This window comes from Canis lupus, chromosome 8 (assembly GCF_003254725.2).
Source record: "Canis lupus dingo isolate Sandy chromosome 8, ASM325472v2, whole genome shotgun sequence".
NCBI classification, from domain to species: domain Eukaryota; kingdom Metazoa; phylum Chordata; class Mammalia; order Carnivora; family Canidae; genus Canis; species Canis lupus.
The window spans coordinates 28,588,268-28,608,241 of NC_064250.1; the positions used below are offsets into that span (position 1 = coordinate 28,588,268).

At 42.4% G+C, this 19,974-nt stretch overlaps 1 protein-coding gene across 2 annotated transcripts; it reads left to right on the forward strand.

Moving 5' to 3' along the window:
- Positions 1 to 1,790: 1,790 nt before the first annotated feature.
- PTGER2 (prostaglandin E receptor 2) lies at positions 1,791 to 17,544 on the forward strand. Of its 2 annotated transcripts, none has more exons than XM_049113167.1 (2): positions 1,791 to 2,884; positions 6,054 to 9,838. In XM_049113167.1, exons 1-2 carry the CDS (start codon positions 2,042 to 2,044, stop codon positions 6,108 to 6,110), a joined length of 900 nt encoding a protein of 299 aa, XP_048969124.1. In that variant the 5' UTR covers positions 1,791 to 2,041; the 3' UTR covers positions 6,111 to 9,838. The 2 variants fall into 2 exon arrangements, with proteins under 2 accessions (XP_048969124.1, XP_025299345.1); XM_025443560.3 differs by lacking the exon at positions 6,054 to 9,838 and adding an exon at positions 13,980 to 17,544 and having other exon boundaries at positions 1,893 to 2,884.
- Positions 17,545 to 19,974: the final 2,430 nt, after the last annotated feature.

Genomic DNA, 19,974 nt, shown 5'->3' on the forward strand with positions numbered 1-19,974 from the left:
GAGCTCCCACCATCCCATAGGGTCTAATGCATCACTCTCCAACAGAGCTTCTGCGATGGTAAAAGTGTTTTGTATACGAGCCGTCTGATATCATAGCCCCTACTCACATGCATATGGCTACTGAGCGCTGGAAATGTGCCTAGTGCAACTGAGAAACAACATCTTTACTCTTAGTTAATTTTAACTCATTTAAATTTAAATTGCCACTTGTGGCTAGAGGTTACCATATAGAACAGCACAGGTCTAGTGCCTAATAATAAATCTCTCATTCTCCATCACTTCCAGTGGTTCTGTTTCTTTGGTTGAATCCTGAGACAGGCAGCGACTGCTGACGACATGGGGAAGAACATGTAGGTAGAAAGCCAGCATGCTAGGAATGAAGGGCTGGAGAGCAGAAAGAGACTGGGGCCTGGGAGGCTCACCTGCCTGTGACTGATGGATTTCTTATTTGAGAAAAATAGACTTCCATTGAACCTGCTCTGTTGAGATCCCATCTCCATTTCTAATCCCCAGGCCAGAATTATCAAGGTGGGCTAAACTTTTCATGGAGATCAAGCAGGCTGTGGTAAAATGTGTTCTTCAGCAGGTAATTTTTTTCTTTGTTCTCCCATGATGACTCTTACCCCTTGCCTGTTCCCAATGCAGATCCTTCACCTCCTAGTTCTTCTCCCTTCCCCAACTGAATATGAGAGAATATAATTACCTCACTTTGTCTACCAAACTGGATTTTGTTTGTTTGTTTGTTTGTTTTAAACACCAGCCCATTTTCATGAGTCTGCAATTATGACAATGGGTGGTAGACGACCACTTTTGTCAACCCTGGTTTCTAAAACTGGCCATCACTAATAAGCTTTACCAGGAGTGGGTCTTTCTAGATGTGCTCTGCACCGTTCATGTGAAAAAATTAATCCTGAACAACATTTTCTTTCAAGGCTGTACTTGACTAGAGAACAATGTGCAATGATTGCAAGCTGTGTTCACAAACAATTCTACACACAAGGAACATTTCTTTCTCTTATTCTTCTTTGCTTGCTTGCTTGCTTGCTTGCTTGCTTAAACAAGTGGTTATCCGTTATGGTGTTGACATAGGAAAAGGCGAAATGCTGGCAACCGAATCAAAGCAACAGTGCAACAGGCAGCTCAGCGGTGCGCGCTGTTTGGTTCCTTGGACAACCAGGCCGAACTTTTCACTTCCTCCTAATTTTGGTCCCGCCCTCTTAGTTTATCTTCCTGAGAATGTCAAAAAAAAAAAAAAAAAAAAAAAAAAAAGAAAAAGAAAAAGAAGAAGAAAAAGAGCATATGGGTCCTACTGCAAACGGTCTTTGGTGCCTGTTACGCCCTTCTTACACACATCTCCCCGGACTGGGTCCTTCTAAATTCTCTGTTGTTTGGTGAGTCACTTTGGGTTTCCGTTGTCGCCTTCTGCGAACCCCGGCAAGTGCCCTGCACGCCCTCCCAGCCCCCTGCTGGGGCCGAACGCTTCCCACCGGGGCCAGCGGCCCTGCGCGCCTCCAGCCTGCAGTCCCGGAGGAACGGAGCGCGGGGATGCCCAGGCCACCGCGCCCGCGCGCAGAGCCGCTCCGGGCAGGCGTTCGGGGCCCCTCTCCTCCCGGTCACCGCTGAGGGACTCGCAAGTGCCCGCACCGGGTGTGACGCGCCTTCCACCTCTCGGGCGTCCTGCGGGCGCCGGGACACCGCGTCTGAGTTGGTCGTCCCCGCGCGGGTGCAGAAGGGGCGGCGGCTGCCCCCCGTCCCCCCCCCCCCCCCAACCCCCCGGGTGTGGGCTCCTGGCTGCGGCGGGCGCGCGGACCCGCAGGGGAGCTCCGAGCGCCGCCCGGATGCTGCAGCCTAGCGGCGCCTCCGAGAGCAGCGCGAGCCCCGGGGCCGAGCCTGGCCGGGGCGCGCGGGGCGCCGGAAGGGGGCTCTGGACTTGGGTCCCTCCCCCTTCCCCGCGGCTTCCCCGAGCGCTCCTGCTCCCAGACTCTCCTCCGCCCAGGTACGAGCCGGGAGAGGAGGGCGTCTCTCCTCTTGGCCCTCCACCATGGGCAGTATCTCCAATAACTCGGGGTCGGAGGACTGCGAGTCTCGGGAGTGGCTCCCCTCCGGCGAGAGCCCGGCCATCAGCTCCGCGATGTTCTCGGCCGGGGTGCTGGGGAACCTCATCGCGCTGGCGCTGCTGGCGCGCCGCTGGCGGGGGGACGCGGGCCGCCGCGCAGGACGCGGGAACTCCATCTCCTTGTTCCACGTGCTGGTGACAGAGCTGGTGTTCACCGACCTGCTCGGGACCTGCCTCATCAGCCCCGTGGTGCTGGCTTCCTACGCTCGGAACCAGACCCTGATGGCACTGGAGCCTGAGAGGCGCGCGTGCACCTACTTCGCCTTCGCCATGACCTTCTTCAGCCTGGCCACGATGCTCATGCTCTTCGCCATGGCCCTGGAGCGCTACCTGTCCATCGGGCGCCCCTACTTCTACCAGCGCCATGTGACGCGCCGAGGCGGCCTGGCCGTGCTGCCCACCATCTACACGGTCTCTCTGCTCTTTTGCTCCCTGCCGCTGCTGGGCTACGGGCAGTACGTCCAGTACTGCCCCGGGACGTGGTGCTTCATCCGGCACGGCCGGACCGCGTACCTGCAGCTGTACGCCACCCTGCTGCTGCTTCTCATCGTCGCGGTGCTCGCCTGCAACTTCAGCGTCATCCTCAACCTCATCCGCATGCACCGTCGGAGCGGGAGGAGTCGCTGCGGACCCTCCTTGGGCAGCTGCCGGGACGGCTCTGGGACCCGCAGGAGAGGGGAAAGGGTGTCCGTGGCAGAGGAGACGGACCACCTCATTCTCCTGGCTATTATGACCATCACCTTCGCCATCTGCTCCTTGCCTTTCACAGTAAGTCAGCCCACTCCGTTTCCACAACCGAGCTCTGGACAGCCTTCTCACTCTCTCCCCTCTCGCGCCCACCCTTTCCACCGCCCCACCTTTGCAACGTTTAAAAATAGGTTCTGATTGTTGAGGTCCAGACCGCTTTCTCTGGCTTCCCACCTTTAGGCCACTTCTTTCCTCCCCTAACCCCGGCTGGCCTTTAGTGACTCTGTGCTAGGGATTCTCACACTCCATAGCAGCTCCCCCCACCCCCCGGAAGGGATCCTCAGCCCTCCCCTAAGCCAGCCCAGACCCCCAAAGAGTTAAAAGCCGCTGTCTGCCTCTGCTAGCTCGGCTCCGGCTTCGTGCCTGAGGAGGCGGCCCCTTCCACCTGCCACCTGCGTGTGTGTGTCAGTTACAACCTTGACTTCCCTGAGCTGCAGTTCCCTCGAGGTGGTCCCCACCCACTGGTCCAAGTTCTCCTTGCTTTGCCTTGTTTCTGGCAACACAAAAGGTGGTACCCGACTCGCAGCATTCCAGCTGTCATGAAGAATGGTCCCAGGTGAGAAGGGTCCGTGTTGATAAGTTCAGAGCACTCATTCCTTGTCCTAAAAGTTCAACAAACACAGAGTTTATAAGTTTCCCAATTTACATATTACGAGCGTAACTCTTTGTGACCATAGGAGGATAAAAAATGTGGACATTATATTATGTCCCTAATGATAACTAAAGGAAAAGATGGGTGGCTTGGAGAAACTCCTTGCTCAGCTTTTGCGGTCCTTCTCAAGGAGGCATTTGTACCTTCTCACAAAACCTCCTCTTCATATCACTATCAGAAATATATACAGGTGTTTTTCAGCGTATAGTCACGCACTTCATGAGCACAAAGCAACACACAGGAATGGCTGGTCCATCTCAGGGATGGGAAAGTCAGGATATCCAGCATATGCCATGACCCAGGAGGGCTGGGGGCAGCCTGGAAAACTGAAGACAGGAGCCCAGGCTGGAGGATGACTGCTATCCTGTTCCGGGGGCAGCTTAGCAGTTAGTTCTATGACACTGTGAGTTTGAGCCTTCTCAAGTATAACATAGATGGCAGGGCCAGGGAGGTGTCTGAGCATGTGTTGGCCTCTTATGGGGAGCCGGGGACTGGAAGTTGGAGTAGCCTCACTTTCCACTCTTTAAAAGAACAAGACTGACCCTACAGGGAGTAAGCAGTTGGCAGTGACTTCTTCCTGCCAGTCTTGGAGAAAAGAAAGAGATAGATAGTGCCTACCGTTAGCAGGTCTGACCTGTTATCTTACTTTATCTTTATCTTACTTCTCGTCTCCATCACTGCTTTTGATTATCTTCATACTCTCATCGTCCGGGGTGAGAAAGGATACCCATCCTCCTAAATTAACTGATTCATAGCTATATTCTCTTCTTCCTGATCGCCACTATCCTCACACTTCTACCCCATTCTCCACCAGGGCAGAAGCTGATCTGAATCGATAAGTGACATGAAAGGACCCCCCTTATGAAACGAGGTAGCACCGTGGGAACCTGCCTCTTCCATTCCACCCTGAACCAGGGAGTTTGTGCAACAGAAAGGCTGTGTTGTAGAAACCGGCATGGCTTCTACGTGTTCCTTTTGTTTTACTGGTAGAAATTTTTGATGACGTGTTAGATGTTAAATCAGTTTTTTTGGGTCGGGACTAAGACACAAAACACATATCTATGAGAGAAAGAATTTCCAGTTCCACTAAACAGCCTAGAATCCAATGTAGAGGCCATAAACACTTTCTGAGTTGGGCAGTGCCAGTCTCGGTGAGAATTGTGAGGTCAGTTCCTAGAGTCTTGTGATTTTTGAGCATATATTTTAAAATACCCCCCACGCCAAGCCACTTAAATAGTTTGGGAATGGGCTCAGAGGGGACCACATGCTTGTGAAAAGAATTAGTATCCCTAAGTCCTTTAGGGGAAGAGAGCAGGAGGAAACGATCTCTGCTTTGATCATGACTACCCCACTGCAAAACATGGATTATAAAACATAAAGGCAGTGATTTTCAATGGGTTCCCCTGTTTTCAAGTAAATTTGCCTTTTATCATGAGAACTCAATCATTGCTGCATGTTGATTTTCAACTCTCCCTGTGCATACACACAGACACACACACATTTATATTTATTTTCTCCCTTTATTTACTATTAAGCCAGGGGCAGCTCCAGATTTGCCAAATGGAAGGGGCTTAGAGCTAGAAGTCTGGTTAAAAGGAGTAGGGGAGTAGGAGGTTTGCTTTGAAGCTCTGTTTTTATTTAGATTGCCTGTTCATGGCTCGAGGATGCCCAATGAAGATTATGAGGGCACTTTATGATAGTGGCATTGACTCTATTCTCAAAGAGTAGGGGAAAAGCCTAGAGTGAACATAATCAGAAAGCCAGACATGTTGGTCCTTGTCTTGGGGCTAACATGGCATGTTATCCAGATGAAGAATGGATAACTCACTAGGCCCCAAACAGATATTTGAACCATACCTTAAATGGGAAGTATCAAATTGTCTTTTAATAAGGAAGTTTACATGGACCAGTAACTAATTTTATTTGTTAATAAATTATTGGTACTTGTTAGAACCTTTCATTTACATAGCACCTTAAACCTTATGAAATACTGTAGTAACTTGATTTCAGTGATCTCATGGAAGGCTTCTTTGATGATTCCGAAGTCATAGCTACTGTTTAGTGCATACATTCTGCTATTTCAGAATACTTGCATTGGCCCTGGAGGGCACTTTCCCCTTGTGTCCTTTTAGTCTCCTTGGCCCACACTAAAATTGTGGTCAGAAATAGCCTACACCAATCTCCCACACAAGGCAGGAATCATTTCCACACATCCTGACTGGGAAACTGTTAGACAAGGCAAAGACTTATGGTGGTCTTCAGAAATTCTTTTGTTCCTCTAACAGAACATAGGCACTCCAATAGAAGTACAGTTGAGCCACATATGGAATTTTAAGTGTTCTATTAGCCAAATAACAAAAAGTAAAAAGAAACGGTAAAAATTAATCAATATATTTTATTTAACCCAATATCCAAAATATTATCACTTCAAAATGTAAGCAATGTAAGTGATTATTAATGAGCTATTCCAACTAACTGACTTCCTTGTTCCCAGAAAGTACTAGCAATCTACTCTATCTCTGTCTGTTTCTTCCTCAGGATAACAGAGCTGCTTTCTATGTCCTTCAAAGGTGGGCCACACCACTGGCCCAGTAAAGAGGAGATTTCACAGCTGTGTACCCAGTGAGGTACCAGTCTTTTCCAGCACATCAGGAGTGAGGGAAGAAGAGGAGTGGGGAATTTAGGAAACCTGGAACTACTCAAGTCAGCCATTGTCCCAAGGTGTGGACAGGTTAGAATTACTGCTTCCTCCAAGAACACCAGTCTAGGACTTTTAATGTTTGGAAGTGAAAACTATCAAAGTGTAAAATGTCCAGCACCCTATAATGAAATCAACTTCAACCTTCAAGCCATAATATATTTTTTTAAGATTTTATTTATCTATTCATGAGACACAGAGAGAGAGGCAGAGACATAGGCAGAGGGAGAAGCAGGCTCCATGCAGGGAGCCCAATGCGGGACTCGATCCCAGGACCCTGGGATCATGCCCTGAGCCTAAGGCAGATGCTCAACCCCTGAGCCACCCAGGCGTCCCCAAGTTCAACTTTCAAATATCATTATTATCAGCAACACAACGGCTAACATTTTGCACCTAATGTTTATACACACTAACCCATTATCTTCACAACAACTGCAAAATAGATAGTATTATTATTTCCGTTTTACAGATATGGCAGATAATACCAAGGGTTCTACAGCTAGTGAGTGTTGGAGCTAGGGATCAAAGCCAGACAGTTTAAAAATGCGCAGAGCCTATCCCCTTAACCACAGTACTATAGGAAAAAAGTACTTACCTCAGGGGTTAACATGTGAAAAGATTAAACCAAGATATTCATAAAGGAATGGTAAGGATGTTATAAATATCTGGATCACTTTGTCTCAATTCCAACTTGTTAGCTTTTCCTTTTTTAAGATTTTATTTACTTATTTATTTATTTGAGAGAGAGAACACGCAGAGGGTGGGGTGGGAAGGAGCAGGGAGACTGAAAGAAACCCAAGCAGACTCCCTGCTGAGCACGGGGCCGAGGTGGGGCTCAATCCCACAGCCCTGAGATCAGGACCTGAGCCCAAAACAAGAGTCAACGTGCTCAACCGACTGAGCCATCCAGGCTCCCCTCAACTTGTTAGCTTTAAAAATGAAATGGCAAAGACCTTTTTTCCCATGCTGATCAAGGGGACTGAGCCAGGGCCAAGCGTGTGGTTCCTTTTTTCTTCTCCACAGTTCTATGAATTGAAAGGCTAAGACCAAGATTTGAGGAGATTGGCTAATATAAATGCTGGTCTAAATTAAGAAATAATCAGATTACCCTTCACATAAAATCTTCTGTTGGTACACATGAAACGTTTCTTATGAGATAAAAAAAAAAAATGTTGTGGTTAGGAAATGGCATTACTTCGGCTTCCCCATATGAAATCATGCATGGGACCAACAACATATTCCAAACTGTTTATGTACTAAAGGGATAGTGTATAAATTAATGAATTCCTCCTTATGTTGATCAGCTGTTGCCATCATTTCACAGAGATAAATAGAAACTTTTTTCCTGAAATGGAACAGAACACAGAAAATATATCAGACCATTCTTGCCTCAGATACTGTTTGTGTATTAATTTCCAACACAAGTCAAGTTACTTGGTCATTACTTTACCAATAGCTGTGGACAGCTGGTGGTCATTTTAAACTGCTTTCCATTTGGTGTTAGAATATTATTCAGTTCTGAAATTTCCACCTCCTGTTAGAATATTATTCAGTTCTAAAATTTCAAAAGTGAACCATTGCATCATTCTTTTTTTTTTTAAAGATTTTTAAAATTTATTTATTCATGAGAGACACAGAGAGAGAGAGAGAGAGAGAGGGAGGCAGAGACACAGGCAGAGGGAGAAGCAGGCTCCATGCAGGGAGCCTGACATGGGACTCAATCCTGGGTCTCCAGGATCAGGCCCTGGGTTCAAGGTGCCGCTAAACCGCTGAGCCACCGGAGCTGCCCCCATTGCATCACTCTAAAAAGGATCTTTAGAAATCCTTTAGGGCTGTAATTTGTAGGCAAACCTGATTAGTGGAAAAATAATCTTAAAAATATAGAATAAACTCAAGTAAATAGTACTGGAGGTTCCTGTTCATTCCAGGAACTCTTTACTTAAAATGTAACATGAATGGGGGTTGTAAAACTCATGAAATTTGTTGATTATGTACCTGCAAAAAACCATAGTTCTAGTAAGGGTAAAAAAGAAATTCAGAACTCTCCATGCATAACCGTAATGAATTTGCTTGGTGATATTTTAAGTTATATTCATGAATTACTGGAAATCCCTTTATCATTTCTGCATCACCAATAATATATTTGGGGATTAGTGAAATCATTTTAAGACATGTGACCTTTTAAGAGAACATTTCTCTATATGAATGTTTTCATTTGACATCTTTTCCTTTGCCATTACAAAATGCGGGTTGTGAATAAAGACACTGAATCTTTAAAATTTAGACAGGAAGAACCATAGTCTTATTCCCAAAAAAGAAATTGTGCATTATGTCCACACCATCAGTCAAGTTGTTCATTGCTGCTATTTCAGATGATTAAGACCAGGTCCTCAGCTTAAAGAAAAATAGCTTCTATAGATGGTATATTTCTTTTCTTTCTTTTCTTTTCTTTCCTTTCCTTTTTTTTTTTGTTTGTTTGTTTGTTTGTTTTGGCATGTCAAAAGCCCATCGCAGTATTAAGTTTAAAAAAATGGAATGGAAGGCAGCCTGGGTGGCTCAGCAGTTTAGCATCACCTTCAGTCCAGGGCCTGATTCTGGAGACCTGGAATCGAGTCCCACAGGGGGCTCCCTGTATGGAGCCTGCTTCTCCCTCTGCCTCTCTCTCTCTCTCTGATTCTTATAAATAAATAAATAAAATATTTTTTTAAATGGAATGGAGTGGAAGAGAAAAGAAAAGAAAGAAATGGTGAGGGATTGATCTCCAGAGATATGGTATTTCAGGAAGACAAGTCACTTTTCACCTAAAGGTTTAAGACCCAGTTAATCTGCAACTTGGTCTGCTCAGTTTCCATGGCTTATCCTGTCCTCTATTTTGTAGCTCTCAACTTTAGCATTAACTGTCTTTTGTATCCAGCCCTGGGATCACCTGAAGCATGGGCAGGGAACACTCTTTAGTACTGAAGCCATATCTATGCCAGAATCTTTCCTTCCAAAGGGACATAAGCTCCTGTTCCCTCCACCACAAAGCACCTAGGATTTGGGGGAAAGGATTTCTTTAAAACATCATATACTGGAAAATAATGTCCCTCCAAAAGCTTCGTGTGTTTTTTTTAAAGATTTTATTTATTCATGACGAGAGAGAGGGAGAGAGAGAGAGAGAGAGGCAGAGACACATGTGGAGAGAGAAGCAGGCTCCATGCAAAGAGCCTGACCGAGTCCGTGGGACTTGATCCCCAGACTCCAGGATCACGCCCTGAGCCAAAGGCAGACACTCAACCACTGAGCTACCCAGGTGTCCCCAAAAGCTTTGTGTTTAAAAAAAAATTTTTTTGAAGTATAGCTGACACCAAAAGTTTTTTAAAAAATGGGTTGTATAAAGCCATAGCCAGGACACCCAAATGACTTTCACTAGGCAGGTAAACATAAAATAACATATAATAAAATCCTCTGCCTGCAATTTAACTGTGCAAAGTATGAAGGAAAGAAAAGCTCCAAAGAAAGACAAGTAGATATGACCATGGTTTTCCAGACTATAAACAGGAACAGCCATACCCACAAATCCTTGTGACACCTTTGCAAACAAGGCTCTTAAAAAACTCTAATAAGTTAGTGTGAACTTCACATGAGACTTTACATCATAGGCTTTTTTTTTTAAGATTTTATTTAATTATTTGAAAGATAGAGCACAAGTGGAAGGAACAGCAGAGGAGAGGGAGAAGCAGGCTCCCTGCTCAGCAGGGAGCCAGATGCAGGACTCGATCCCAGGACCCCAGGATCATGACTGAGCCAAAGGCAATTGCTTCACCAACTGAGCCACCCAGGCACCTCACATCACAGGATTTATATGTAGAAGGTGGTAGTTTGTGTAGTAGCTAAAAGGGAAAAAATTTTTTTAAAGATTTTATTTATTTATTCATGAGAGAGAGAGAGAGAGAAGCAGGCTCCATTCAGGGAACCTGATGTGGGACTTGATCCCAGGACTCCAGGATCACACCCTGGGCTGAAGGCAGGTGCTAAACTGCTGATACACCCGGGAATCCCCTAAAAGGAAAGTTTTGATCCCATTGCTTGAGTGTGGCTCCATGGCTTTCCTACTTACCTGGAGTGTGATTTGGGATATGGTAACTAATCTCCTAGGCCTTGATTTCCTCCTTACTAAAACAGGAATAATAATATTTTGCAAGTTCGTGTAAGGATTAAACAAGAAAATTTACAAATTGCTTAGCCCCATGCCTGGCACACATAGTTCTTCAATAAATATTAACTGCTATCTCCATAGGGTTCAATTTCCAAAGGAAAACCAGATTGCATACTAATGATCAGGGGCTGAATCCTAGAAGCTCAAAATCATTTGCTTGACCAGGTCTAAGTGGAGCTTTTGTTTTTAAGTGTAATAATTGAATAATTTTAAACTGTTTCAGATGTTGGGTAAAGGTTCTAAAACAGAGGTTCTCAAGCTTAGCTGCACATTAGAATCACCTAGGTTGATTTAAAAACCTTGATACCCATGTTACAGCCCCAATGAATTAAATCAGAGTCTCTGGGGGTGGGAGCAAATCATCAGAGTAGTCTTAACAATCCTCAGGTGATTTCAATGAACAACCAAATAAAGTTCTCATTTGCTCTAAAATTCTGAAACCACGATGAAGTTGCATTGACAGTAGGAAAGTAGCTCAGAAGAAGAGTCCCACATCAGTGACAAGATGAAGATTTCTGTGGGAGGCTGAAAGGATTCTATAGAAGATGAATCTAAGGAACACTGATTTTCATCTGTACCACTTTGTAGGTGTCAAACTATATTCTTAGCAAAGCCCTATAGGGAGAGCCTGTCCTAAGAAATTAAAACTCATTTGACTTGTTTAGATTTTTCTCTTAGCAAGTTTATTAGTGGTATATGCAAACATGTGTATAAACTCTGTCAGCCTCTGAGGCTGAATTCCAGAATATCACTGAAACACCATTAATTAATTAATTGACATGTCAATTTATTGTCAGCCTTTAATTAAAATCTAGGATCAGCTGGAGTTTAAAGAGAACTGTGGAGTTATGGTTTCATGAGTACAGGGTTTCAGTGTAGGATGATGAAAAAGAGGTTCTGGAGATGGATGGTGGTGATGGTTGCTATTCTTTTATGTGACAGCCAGTCAGGGACAGCCACAAGAAGAGCACAGGAGAGGCCTAGGAAAATAGTTTATCATACTTCCAGGTCCTAGACACAGGAAACACTGCCTAACACCAGGGCCACAGGGAAAGTAGTACTGTGGGTCAGGAGCCAGAAGAGACAGGAGTTGGAGGACAGCCTGGGCTTCTGCAGGGATAGAGGGCCAGAGGGAGGGGCTCTAGCTTGGTTACTTCGCATATCAAAGGACTGCTCCTGGATGAGCCCCCAGCTTTCTCTTAAGAATGGCTAGCCCTGGGGGGAGGAGCAGCCTCTTCCCAGCCAGAAAGCTTTTAAGATGTCAAAACATCTTGCTATATGGAAAATAAAGAACCTAGCCAATACAGTTGCAAACAATATAAATGTACTTAATGCCACTGATTACACACTTGAAACATGGTTTAAAGTGATAGATTATATGCTATGTATATTTTGCAATTAAAAACAAACCCAAGATCCACAATGTCAAAAACAGTGAACTCTAGGCAAGAGACAAGAACCAAAGCGGGGAAAATGGGGAAGTGGAAAAAGACAAAACTTACATCGGGAAATTAAAGGGTCACTTCTCCCAGCGTAAAAGAAGACGTTGTCTTCTACAAAATCTTGGTCACCTCCTGAAATGCAAATTTTAAGCATTTCTAAAAATGACCCAGCATAGTGGGATGAAAGGGAAAGGAAACAAATAGTACAGAATTGCTTCATCCCCTAAAACCATTTTTCACTTCTCATTGCTCTGTGACACTCTAACGACATCAGGAACTATGATACTGTACAGGTCATGCACCACTGAAAACCTGGCTCATCTCCATGTGTGACATTGGAATGCTGAGCCCTCTGTACACTGCCCATTTTGGCTGGCTAATTCAATGTCATCGTATGCTTTGGTGAAGCTCGATCATGAACTGCTCTACAGACCTTCTCTCCAACAGAGTGTCAATTGTATGTGTGTGTAGGAACTAATATATTTGAATTTACTAGACTTTTTGTACAGTATTGTCCTGAATTTCTAAAATCCCAAATCACTCCTTAGATATATCATCTAAGTACTATTTCTCAGCCAAAATCATTTGGTTGACAAGAAAATTATTGCTTCATTGTGTATTCCCACCTAACTTTCCTCTTCTCTGTATAATCAGGGAAATCTACCATCACTTCTAATTTTTCCTTATTCATGTGCCAATTCTTTCCTCCATTCCCTATTCCAAGATTTCTCTGGCATAAACACCTATGGCTGCCAAACCTTCCTGCTCTTGTCCTAACGTAAGCAACCAAAAGATGACTACTCTTCTCCTTCCCTCTAATTTGCTTTGTATATCCACTTGCCAGATTCTTACAAAATAAGTACTAGGGGAAAAGGAAATAAACCATTCCTTTTTCTGGCAAAGAAGCATGGAGGAATGAAGTTGTAGCTCTCTAACTCATATGTTCCCACTGGTAAGAAAGTCCCTAGAGCATTATAAAGAACTGATTTCAAAGACTGGGTACCAGGGGCACCTGGGTGGCTTAGTCAGTTAAGCATCTGTCTTCCCCTGGCATCATGATCCCATGGTCCTGAAATCAAGTCCTGAGTTGAGCTCCCTGTTCAATGGGGAGTCTGCTTCTTCTCTCTCTGCCCACCACCCTCAACTCACCCCTACCACTCCTGCTCTCTCTCAAATAAATAAATCTTAAAAAAAAACTGTATATGATTTCCATTTGTTTCCCTCTTTTCTGTAAGCTATGTGAAGTGTTTGATCTTTATTGAGCATGTACTATCCTTTAAATCTGACCAAAAAGTTGCATTGATCCCAAAATGCATAAGGAATCAGATGAGAGCTGGTATACCAGTTTGAAAACATCAGTCAGCATGCAAAGATGTGTCAGGTTTCCAGCATTTAGGACATTGTTCTAAAGGCCTTTGTTCTAATATAGGCTATCTGAATGTAACCCACGGTTGGGCACCTTCCTAGTGTCAAGGACGTTGGAATTTATGTCCTGAGTCTGCCAGCTGAGCAGCCTTGGGAACTTGGGCAAGTCTCCTAACTTCTCTGCATGTGGATGTCTTCACTGGTAATCTGGAAATATGGACAACATTGTAGGGTACTTACTGAGTGAGCATTGTTTTAAATAACATACACATAACACTTCCTGTCATCTTCCTAACAAACCTAAGAGGTAGATATTGCTATCATTATCACCCATTTTAAAGATGTAGAAACTAAGGCACAAATAAGTTAGTTTTCTTTCCAATGGTTCCAAAGTTATATATGAAGCCAGAATTGAACCCCAGGCAGTCCCATGTCCAGAATCCATGCTCTAGGTACCTTCTCTCACTGAATTGTGATCATTAAATCAGATTAGAGATTTGGATGTAAACGTAACATTATTGTTATTACCTCTCCTGAAGTTTACTTCCTCATCTGTCAAAAGGAGACAATACTTACATTTCAGAGTTTTTGTCAGAATAAACATATGAAAGAAGACTGAAATTTTGCTACCTAGCTGTCACCACCCCTGGCATACGAAAAAACATGTTTTGCTCTTAAATATTAGGAAATTGCATGTGATCTAAGCCTGTCCACTGCTACAATATAAAACTAATATCATTTTTCCTTTTTACTTCTTACAGATTTTTGCATATATGAATGAAACCTCTTCACGAAGAGAAAAATGGGACCTCCAAGCTCTTAGATTTTTATCGATCAATTCAATAATTGATCCTTGGGTCTTTGCCATCTTTAGGCCTCCTGTTCTGAGACTAATGCGTTCAGTCCTCTGTTGTCGGGTTTCATTAAGAGCACAAGATGCAACACAGACTTCCTGTTCTATACAGTCAAACGCCAGTAGATTGACCTTTGTCGACACTAGTTAGAAGTGCTTCATTAGCCAGACTCTGGAAGATCATTTTGAAATGGCTTCTTGGTGAAATGAAAAAAGTAAGTTTATAAACCAAATGAAGCCACCTAATAAGACAGAGTAAACAAACATTTCAGCAGTGGTTTGGGCTACAGAGGTGCTGAGAAGGCGTTTCATGGAAAGGGTCAGAAGGATCCATAAAACCTACCTGCAATGAGCAGGTTAGTTGGTCTTTAGATGAAAAAGACCAGTTTTCAGATCCAGTTTCCTTTTGATTTAAGCTTTCCTGTTGAGTGAGAAAGTATGTGGTTTTGTGATTTGTTTAAAGCCCTAAATAGTTACTGTATTTTCTATTTTAATCTCTATGCTACTGCTGTTATAAACATGCAGTGTATAGTCAGACAAGACAGAACTTCATGTGTATCTTCTAGGAAGATGATACATGGAAGCAACTAAGACTGGTGTCCTGTGATTGCTCAACAACTCTTTGGCCAATGAATTTGGAAATCACAGGCACTTTGTACCATCATATTTGTGTATGTGGGTGGACTCTCTGGTCACTATGGTATTATGGGTGGAGCAGTAGGCTCAGCTGGTTAACATCACCTTTTCAATAGTCCTCCAGAAGCTTTGTGTCAACGTATTAGGTTATTTATTTTATAATGCCCATTATGTTAAGAGTAATCAAGAACACTTTTGGAATTTTCTTCTCAACAAGAAATAATAGGTTATTAAGAAAGTTTTAAATTCTGATTGATACTCTTCATTCTGTTTCCAGGGAGGGGCTATGTGGCTATGTCTAAAGCTAAATATTAGAATAAAAACTGAAAAATCTGGTCAATTCTCAATAAACCATGAAACTCTTCTATTGTTCCTGTTGAGACTATGACTAACGTATACTTGATAAGATGACTGTATTGTAGCAAAATTCATGCATCTACATTTTTATCCAGGAAGCATGGTTTGACTCATTCTATATAGGAAATCATACAACAGTGAGTCATATCTTAATATGTTTCTAAATCTAAATGTTTGGCATGGTATAAACCTGACATCAAAATATTTCAGTGAATTTGCACTGTTTAATCATCTTAGTTACTGTACAAACTCATCTGAAATGTCACGAAAATAAACTATGAAACAAAAATTTCAAAATGGAATAGTATTTGATAAATTTCCCCAAATAACAATTTCTAGAGCATAGTATTTTTTAATGAGATAAAAGTGGAGAACTTGTATTTATTTTGGCAGATTTTTAAAGTGTGGTTGCATTTAGATGTTAAAATATTTAGTATAGTACTTGGTATTTAGAGGATATTTTTTCCTTATAGTATGATCTTCAAAAGAGTAGAACCACCTTATTTATTTATTTATTTATTTTACAGTGAGTGTTATTACAGGATAGCTATTATTTAAAAAAAAAAAAAAGGGATGTTAGTTTTTTCCAAAGTTTCACCAAATTGCTTACGCAAAACCATTTCCTATAAGTAGTTATCAAACTAGGTAATCACTTAAAGTGATTCCAAACCAATCTAGCATCAGACACAATCTATGTCAAATCAGTTCTTATTTTTAAAAGAGCAAATAAATGGTTTGCTTTTCTACTAACTTAAACAAACCAGGCAAAATTTAACTTAACTGAAATCTGGACATATAAATAAATCTTTCCTGCACACAAGTATTCTACAGTTAAGAAACTGTTCTAAATAAGACTAATTATTCTCATGGGTAATTCATAAACATAAAATTCTGAAGTTACTTTGAATCTGGAAGATTGATTTCTTTTATCAGATGACTGTTTTTTCCTCCAAATGAAAATGTTAACTATAATCCTCACTCCACCTCACCACCCTCCAAAAAATTCTGATATAATGCCTGAGAACTTAAAAAAAAAAAAAAAAAAGGCACACTTGGACATAGTATCACTAGTGGGAGCACAATAATTTACTCTGGGAGCCCAATATATATGTTAAGCCATTTATTTAAGAAAGGTAGATTTCGGGGATCCCTGGGTGGCTCAGCGGTTTAGCGCCTGCCTTTGGCCCAGGGCGCAATCCTGGAGTCCTGGGATCGAGTCCCATGTCAGGCTCCCGGCATGGAGCCTGCTTCTCCCTCCTCTTGTGTCTCTGCCTCTCTCTCTCTCTCTTTCTCTCTATGTCTATCATAAATAAATAAACCTTTAAAAAAAAAAAAAGAAAGGTAGATTTCTAGAGCTTTGTTTCCTAATATACTCCTCCTGTTCCTTGCACTGTGTTAAATGGCTAAACTTGTTTGATTTGAATATACAAGAAGGAATTGAATGTAAAAATCCTATTACCTAATATTAATGGCAACTTAAAGGTAATGGAAAAAATTACTTAGAATAGATATATAAATATTTCCTTTCTAAAAAAAACCCATCACATCAGACGAATCTGTTTACATTCACTGACTCATTTTCAAATTAAATAAAAAACACAGAGCTTAGCCTGGTATATTAGAGAACTGAACTGGGATAAAAGAAGACCTGAATCTCAACATGATTTGGACCCATGACAACCCAGAGCCAGAGCAAAGCTCTAGAAGTAGTACCATCCCTAAACCACCAGGCTGGCAGAGGCTATAAGCAGTGGGAAGGAAAAATCTGGTCTGGATCACTACATTCTCATTGTAATTCAGTTACATTTTTGGCATCCCTGTCTGCTCATGCCAGTGCACTTTGAAAAGGTTAATGTAATGTTAGCTGTGATTTGAATCAAGAAAAAATATATATATTCAGTTTTAAAATTTGATAACATTGAAAGGCAGGGGAAGACAATTAGCTTGCACTTTTGTAAAGGTTTGTTTCTTTCATTTAGCCAAAGCTAATGGTTTTCTGAATTTAGGAAGAGCCCTCTTTTTGAATCATTTACAGATGGAGAAGCAGTCTTCTCCGCAAATGAGAAGTTTATATGTATGGACATAAAATGCCTACTCATCCAGGTGGTGTTGCAACTTAAGTATTTGATGACTACCTTATGCATCATCCTTTAACTTCATTGGATTTCCTCTCCAAGTACACATTTATAATCACCAATCACCTAACAGCATTATAATTGATTTTTTTAACTTACAAAGCATTTTTATTACTGTAAATGCACACTATGAAAATAAATATTATTTTAGCTATTCAGAAAAGCTTTAGTCTTATACAGGGGACCAAGGACATGTACTGGGCATTAATTTTTATTTCAGAAAGTTACTTTTTTTTGGTAGCTTTTACAATTCTTTTAATTAATTGTTAAGTAAATTTTCTTGAATTACACTTTTTATTCCCTATAAAATGAATGTACTATTAAAGTCCAGTTTGGGTGGTTTAATTCTGTGATTCAAGTGTTTCTTTTTTAAAATCTGCCACGAGTCAAATCAGCGAAGTTTCTAGCAAAAAAGAGATGGCATGCTTCAAAGAGTTACCAAAGACTGTCGAATGAAAGGAGTATTTACAGTGGGGTGGGCAGACTTAAGGGAATCAACAAAGTTATGGTGGGACAGCCAGGGTGGCTCAGTGGTTTAGCGCCGCCTTCAGCCCTGGGCGTGATCCTGGAGTCCTGGGATCGAGTCCCACATCTCGCTCCCTGCATGGAGCCTGCTTCTCCCTCTGCTGTCTCTGCCTCTCTCTCAACCTGTGTCACTCATGAATAAATAAATAAAATCTTCAAAAAAAAAAAGTTATGGTGAGACATCCCTCACAAGCTCTTCCACTTCTCTGCCTGAAGGGACAAGGGAGGAGCAGTTACCTGAAAGGAGCTTTAGAAGATGGCACCCAACTGGAGCTGTAGCCTTAAGTAGGGAAGCAACAGCTGTTGCCCAACCACAGAGAGGGAACAAGGGGACTACCTTCCTATAGAATCTCTCCTCCTACTCTCTACTCATATGCCTATTTCCCCCACTGGCCAAACCCAACTATAATCCACACATCAGGAGACCCTGGTTAAAGCAAAAATGAAGGCATTACAGGGGCAGAGAGATTTAGAGGGGAAGTGGAGAATATCCAGCAAAAGTCAGTTAAAAATATGTTCTCCCTTTTTTAAGTTACACCAATACAAAAATTGAAACCACAAAGTAAGCAGCTTCTCTTCCTGCCTTCTACTCCAAATATCCCCTAAAAGCTTGAGAACTAGGAATCAGCCCCATATGTATGAAAGGGGGTAAAATTATTGATTCCTTCATCAAAATATTGGTTCTAAGCCCTGCTCTCCTGTGCCTCAGCATTTACATGTATCTAACTTTGAAAGCACATGATTTTATATAATTGGAGAAACAGAAGGGGATCAGGGGTGCCTGAGTGGCTCAGTTGATTAAGTGTCTACCTTCAGCTCAGGTTATGATCACGGGATCCTGGGATGAAGCCCTGCATCAGGCTTCCTGCTCAGTGAGGGGCCTGCTTCTCCCTCTTCCTCTGCCACTCCTCCTGCTCATGCTGTCTAAAATAAGTAAATAAAATCTTTTTTTAAAAAAAATAAGGGGGATGAGACCAGAGCATCTTTGTGTTTTCCCCTACCCATAGCAATATAGCTATCCCTAGGCAGTACAAAGAGAGAGAACCATGTATGCTGGTCTAGAAATGAACTAGAACCATGTATGCTGGTCTTAAAAATGAACTCATTTTTAAGAAGGACCACTAGAGTGAGAAAAATCAGGAAAAACCTCACTTAGGGGCACCTGAGTGGCTCAGTCTGTTAGGCATCCAATTCTTGGTTTCAGCTCAGGTCATGATCTCATGGGTTGTGAGATCAAGTCCCTCATCAGTCTCCATTATCAGTAGGGAGTCTGCTTGAGGATTCTCTCCCTCTGCCCCTCTGCCCACTCATGCACTCTCTCTCTCTCATAAATAAATAAATCTTTAAAAAAAAGAAAAAGAAAACCTCACTTAACAGTGCAGGGCAGGTCATTCCCAAATTTAACATAGCAGGGATGAGTCTATACAGCTATAGTAAAGAAAGAGAGTATGTAGCAATTCAGCAATTCTGCATAGTTTCAAATGCTGACAAAAGTGCAAGGAAAAAGAAAATTTTAACAAAATGGAAAAAGAGTAAACAAAGTTTGACTTTCAAACCATCTGTCAAAGTTGCCCTTTCTACTACCACAGTATCTGTCTCTACACCTCCTTCACTCACCTACTTTCATCCCCTTCCAGAACACACCTTTCCTAGCACAAACCGTCTCCTCTCTGCCCACTACTGGGGCCCGTGTCATCCTTGATGAACACACTCAACCTTTCTCCTGTCAAGAAATTCCAGATTTATTCAGGAATTTACCAGACTGCTGAGGCTTTTTCAGACAAATTATTTAACTCTCTGACTCTTTGTTTCCTTGTTTATAATATAAGGGTAATGAAATTATCTACCTCTTCAATTATTTTGAAGCTCAAATGAATAAATACATGCAGGACATTCAGCTCAGTGCCTGAACATGGTAATTGCGAATAAAGTTAGAGATTAGTATTATCCTACACACTCAGTTCAGTGGCCCCTCTGACCTCTTCATGCACATCTGGCTCAGAGTGCTCATTCCTGGTGGGAATTGTGGTACTAGAGGTCATGGTATCTATTTGTTGATTCTGGCTAATTATCAAGAATAATGGTGATTATAACCATGTCGGACAATTTTGTATTTCAAAGAATGCAATGCAGATTGGCACACATGGGACAGTGTAGAGGAATGTGTAATCATGAAAGAGAGGAGACCAAGAGACATAGAAGGGCAACAGGACACATAACATGGCTCCTGTCCCCTCAACAGAGCCAAGT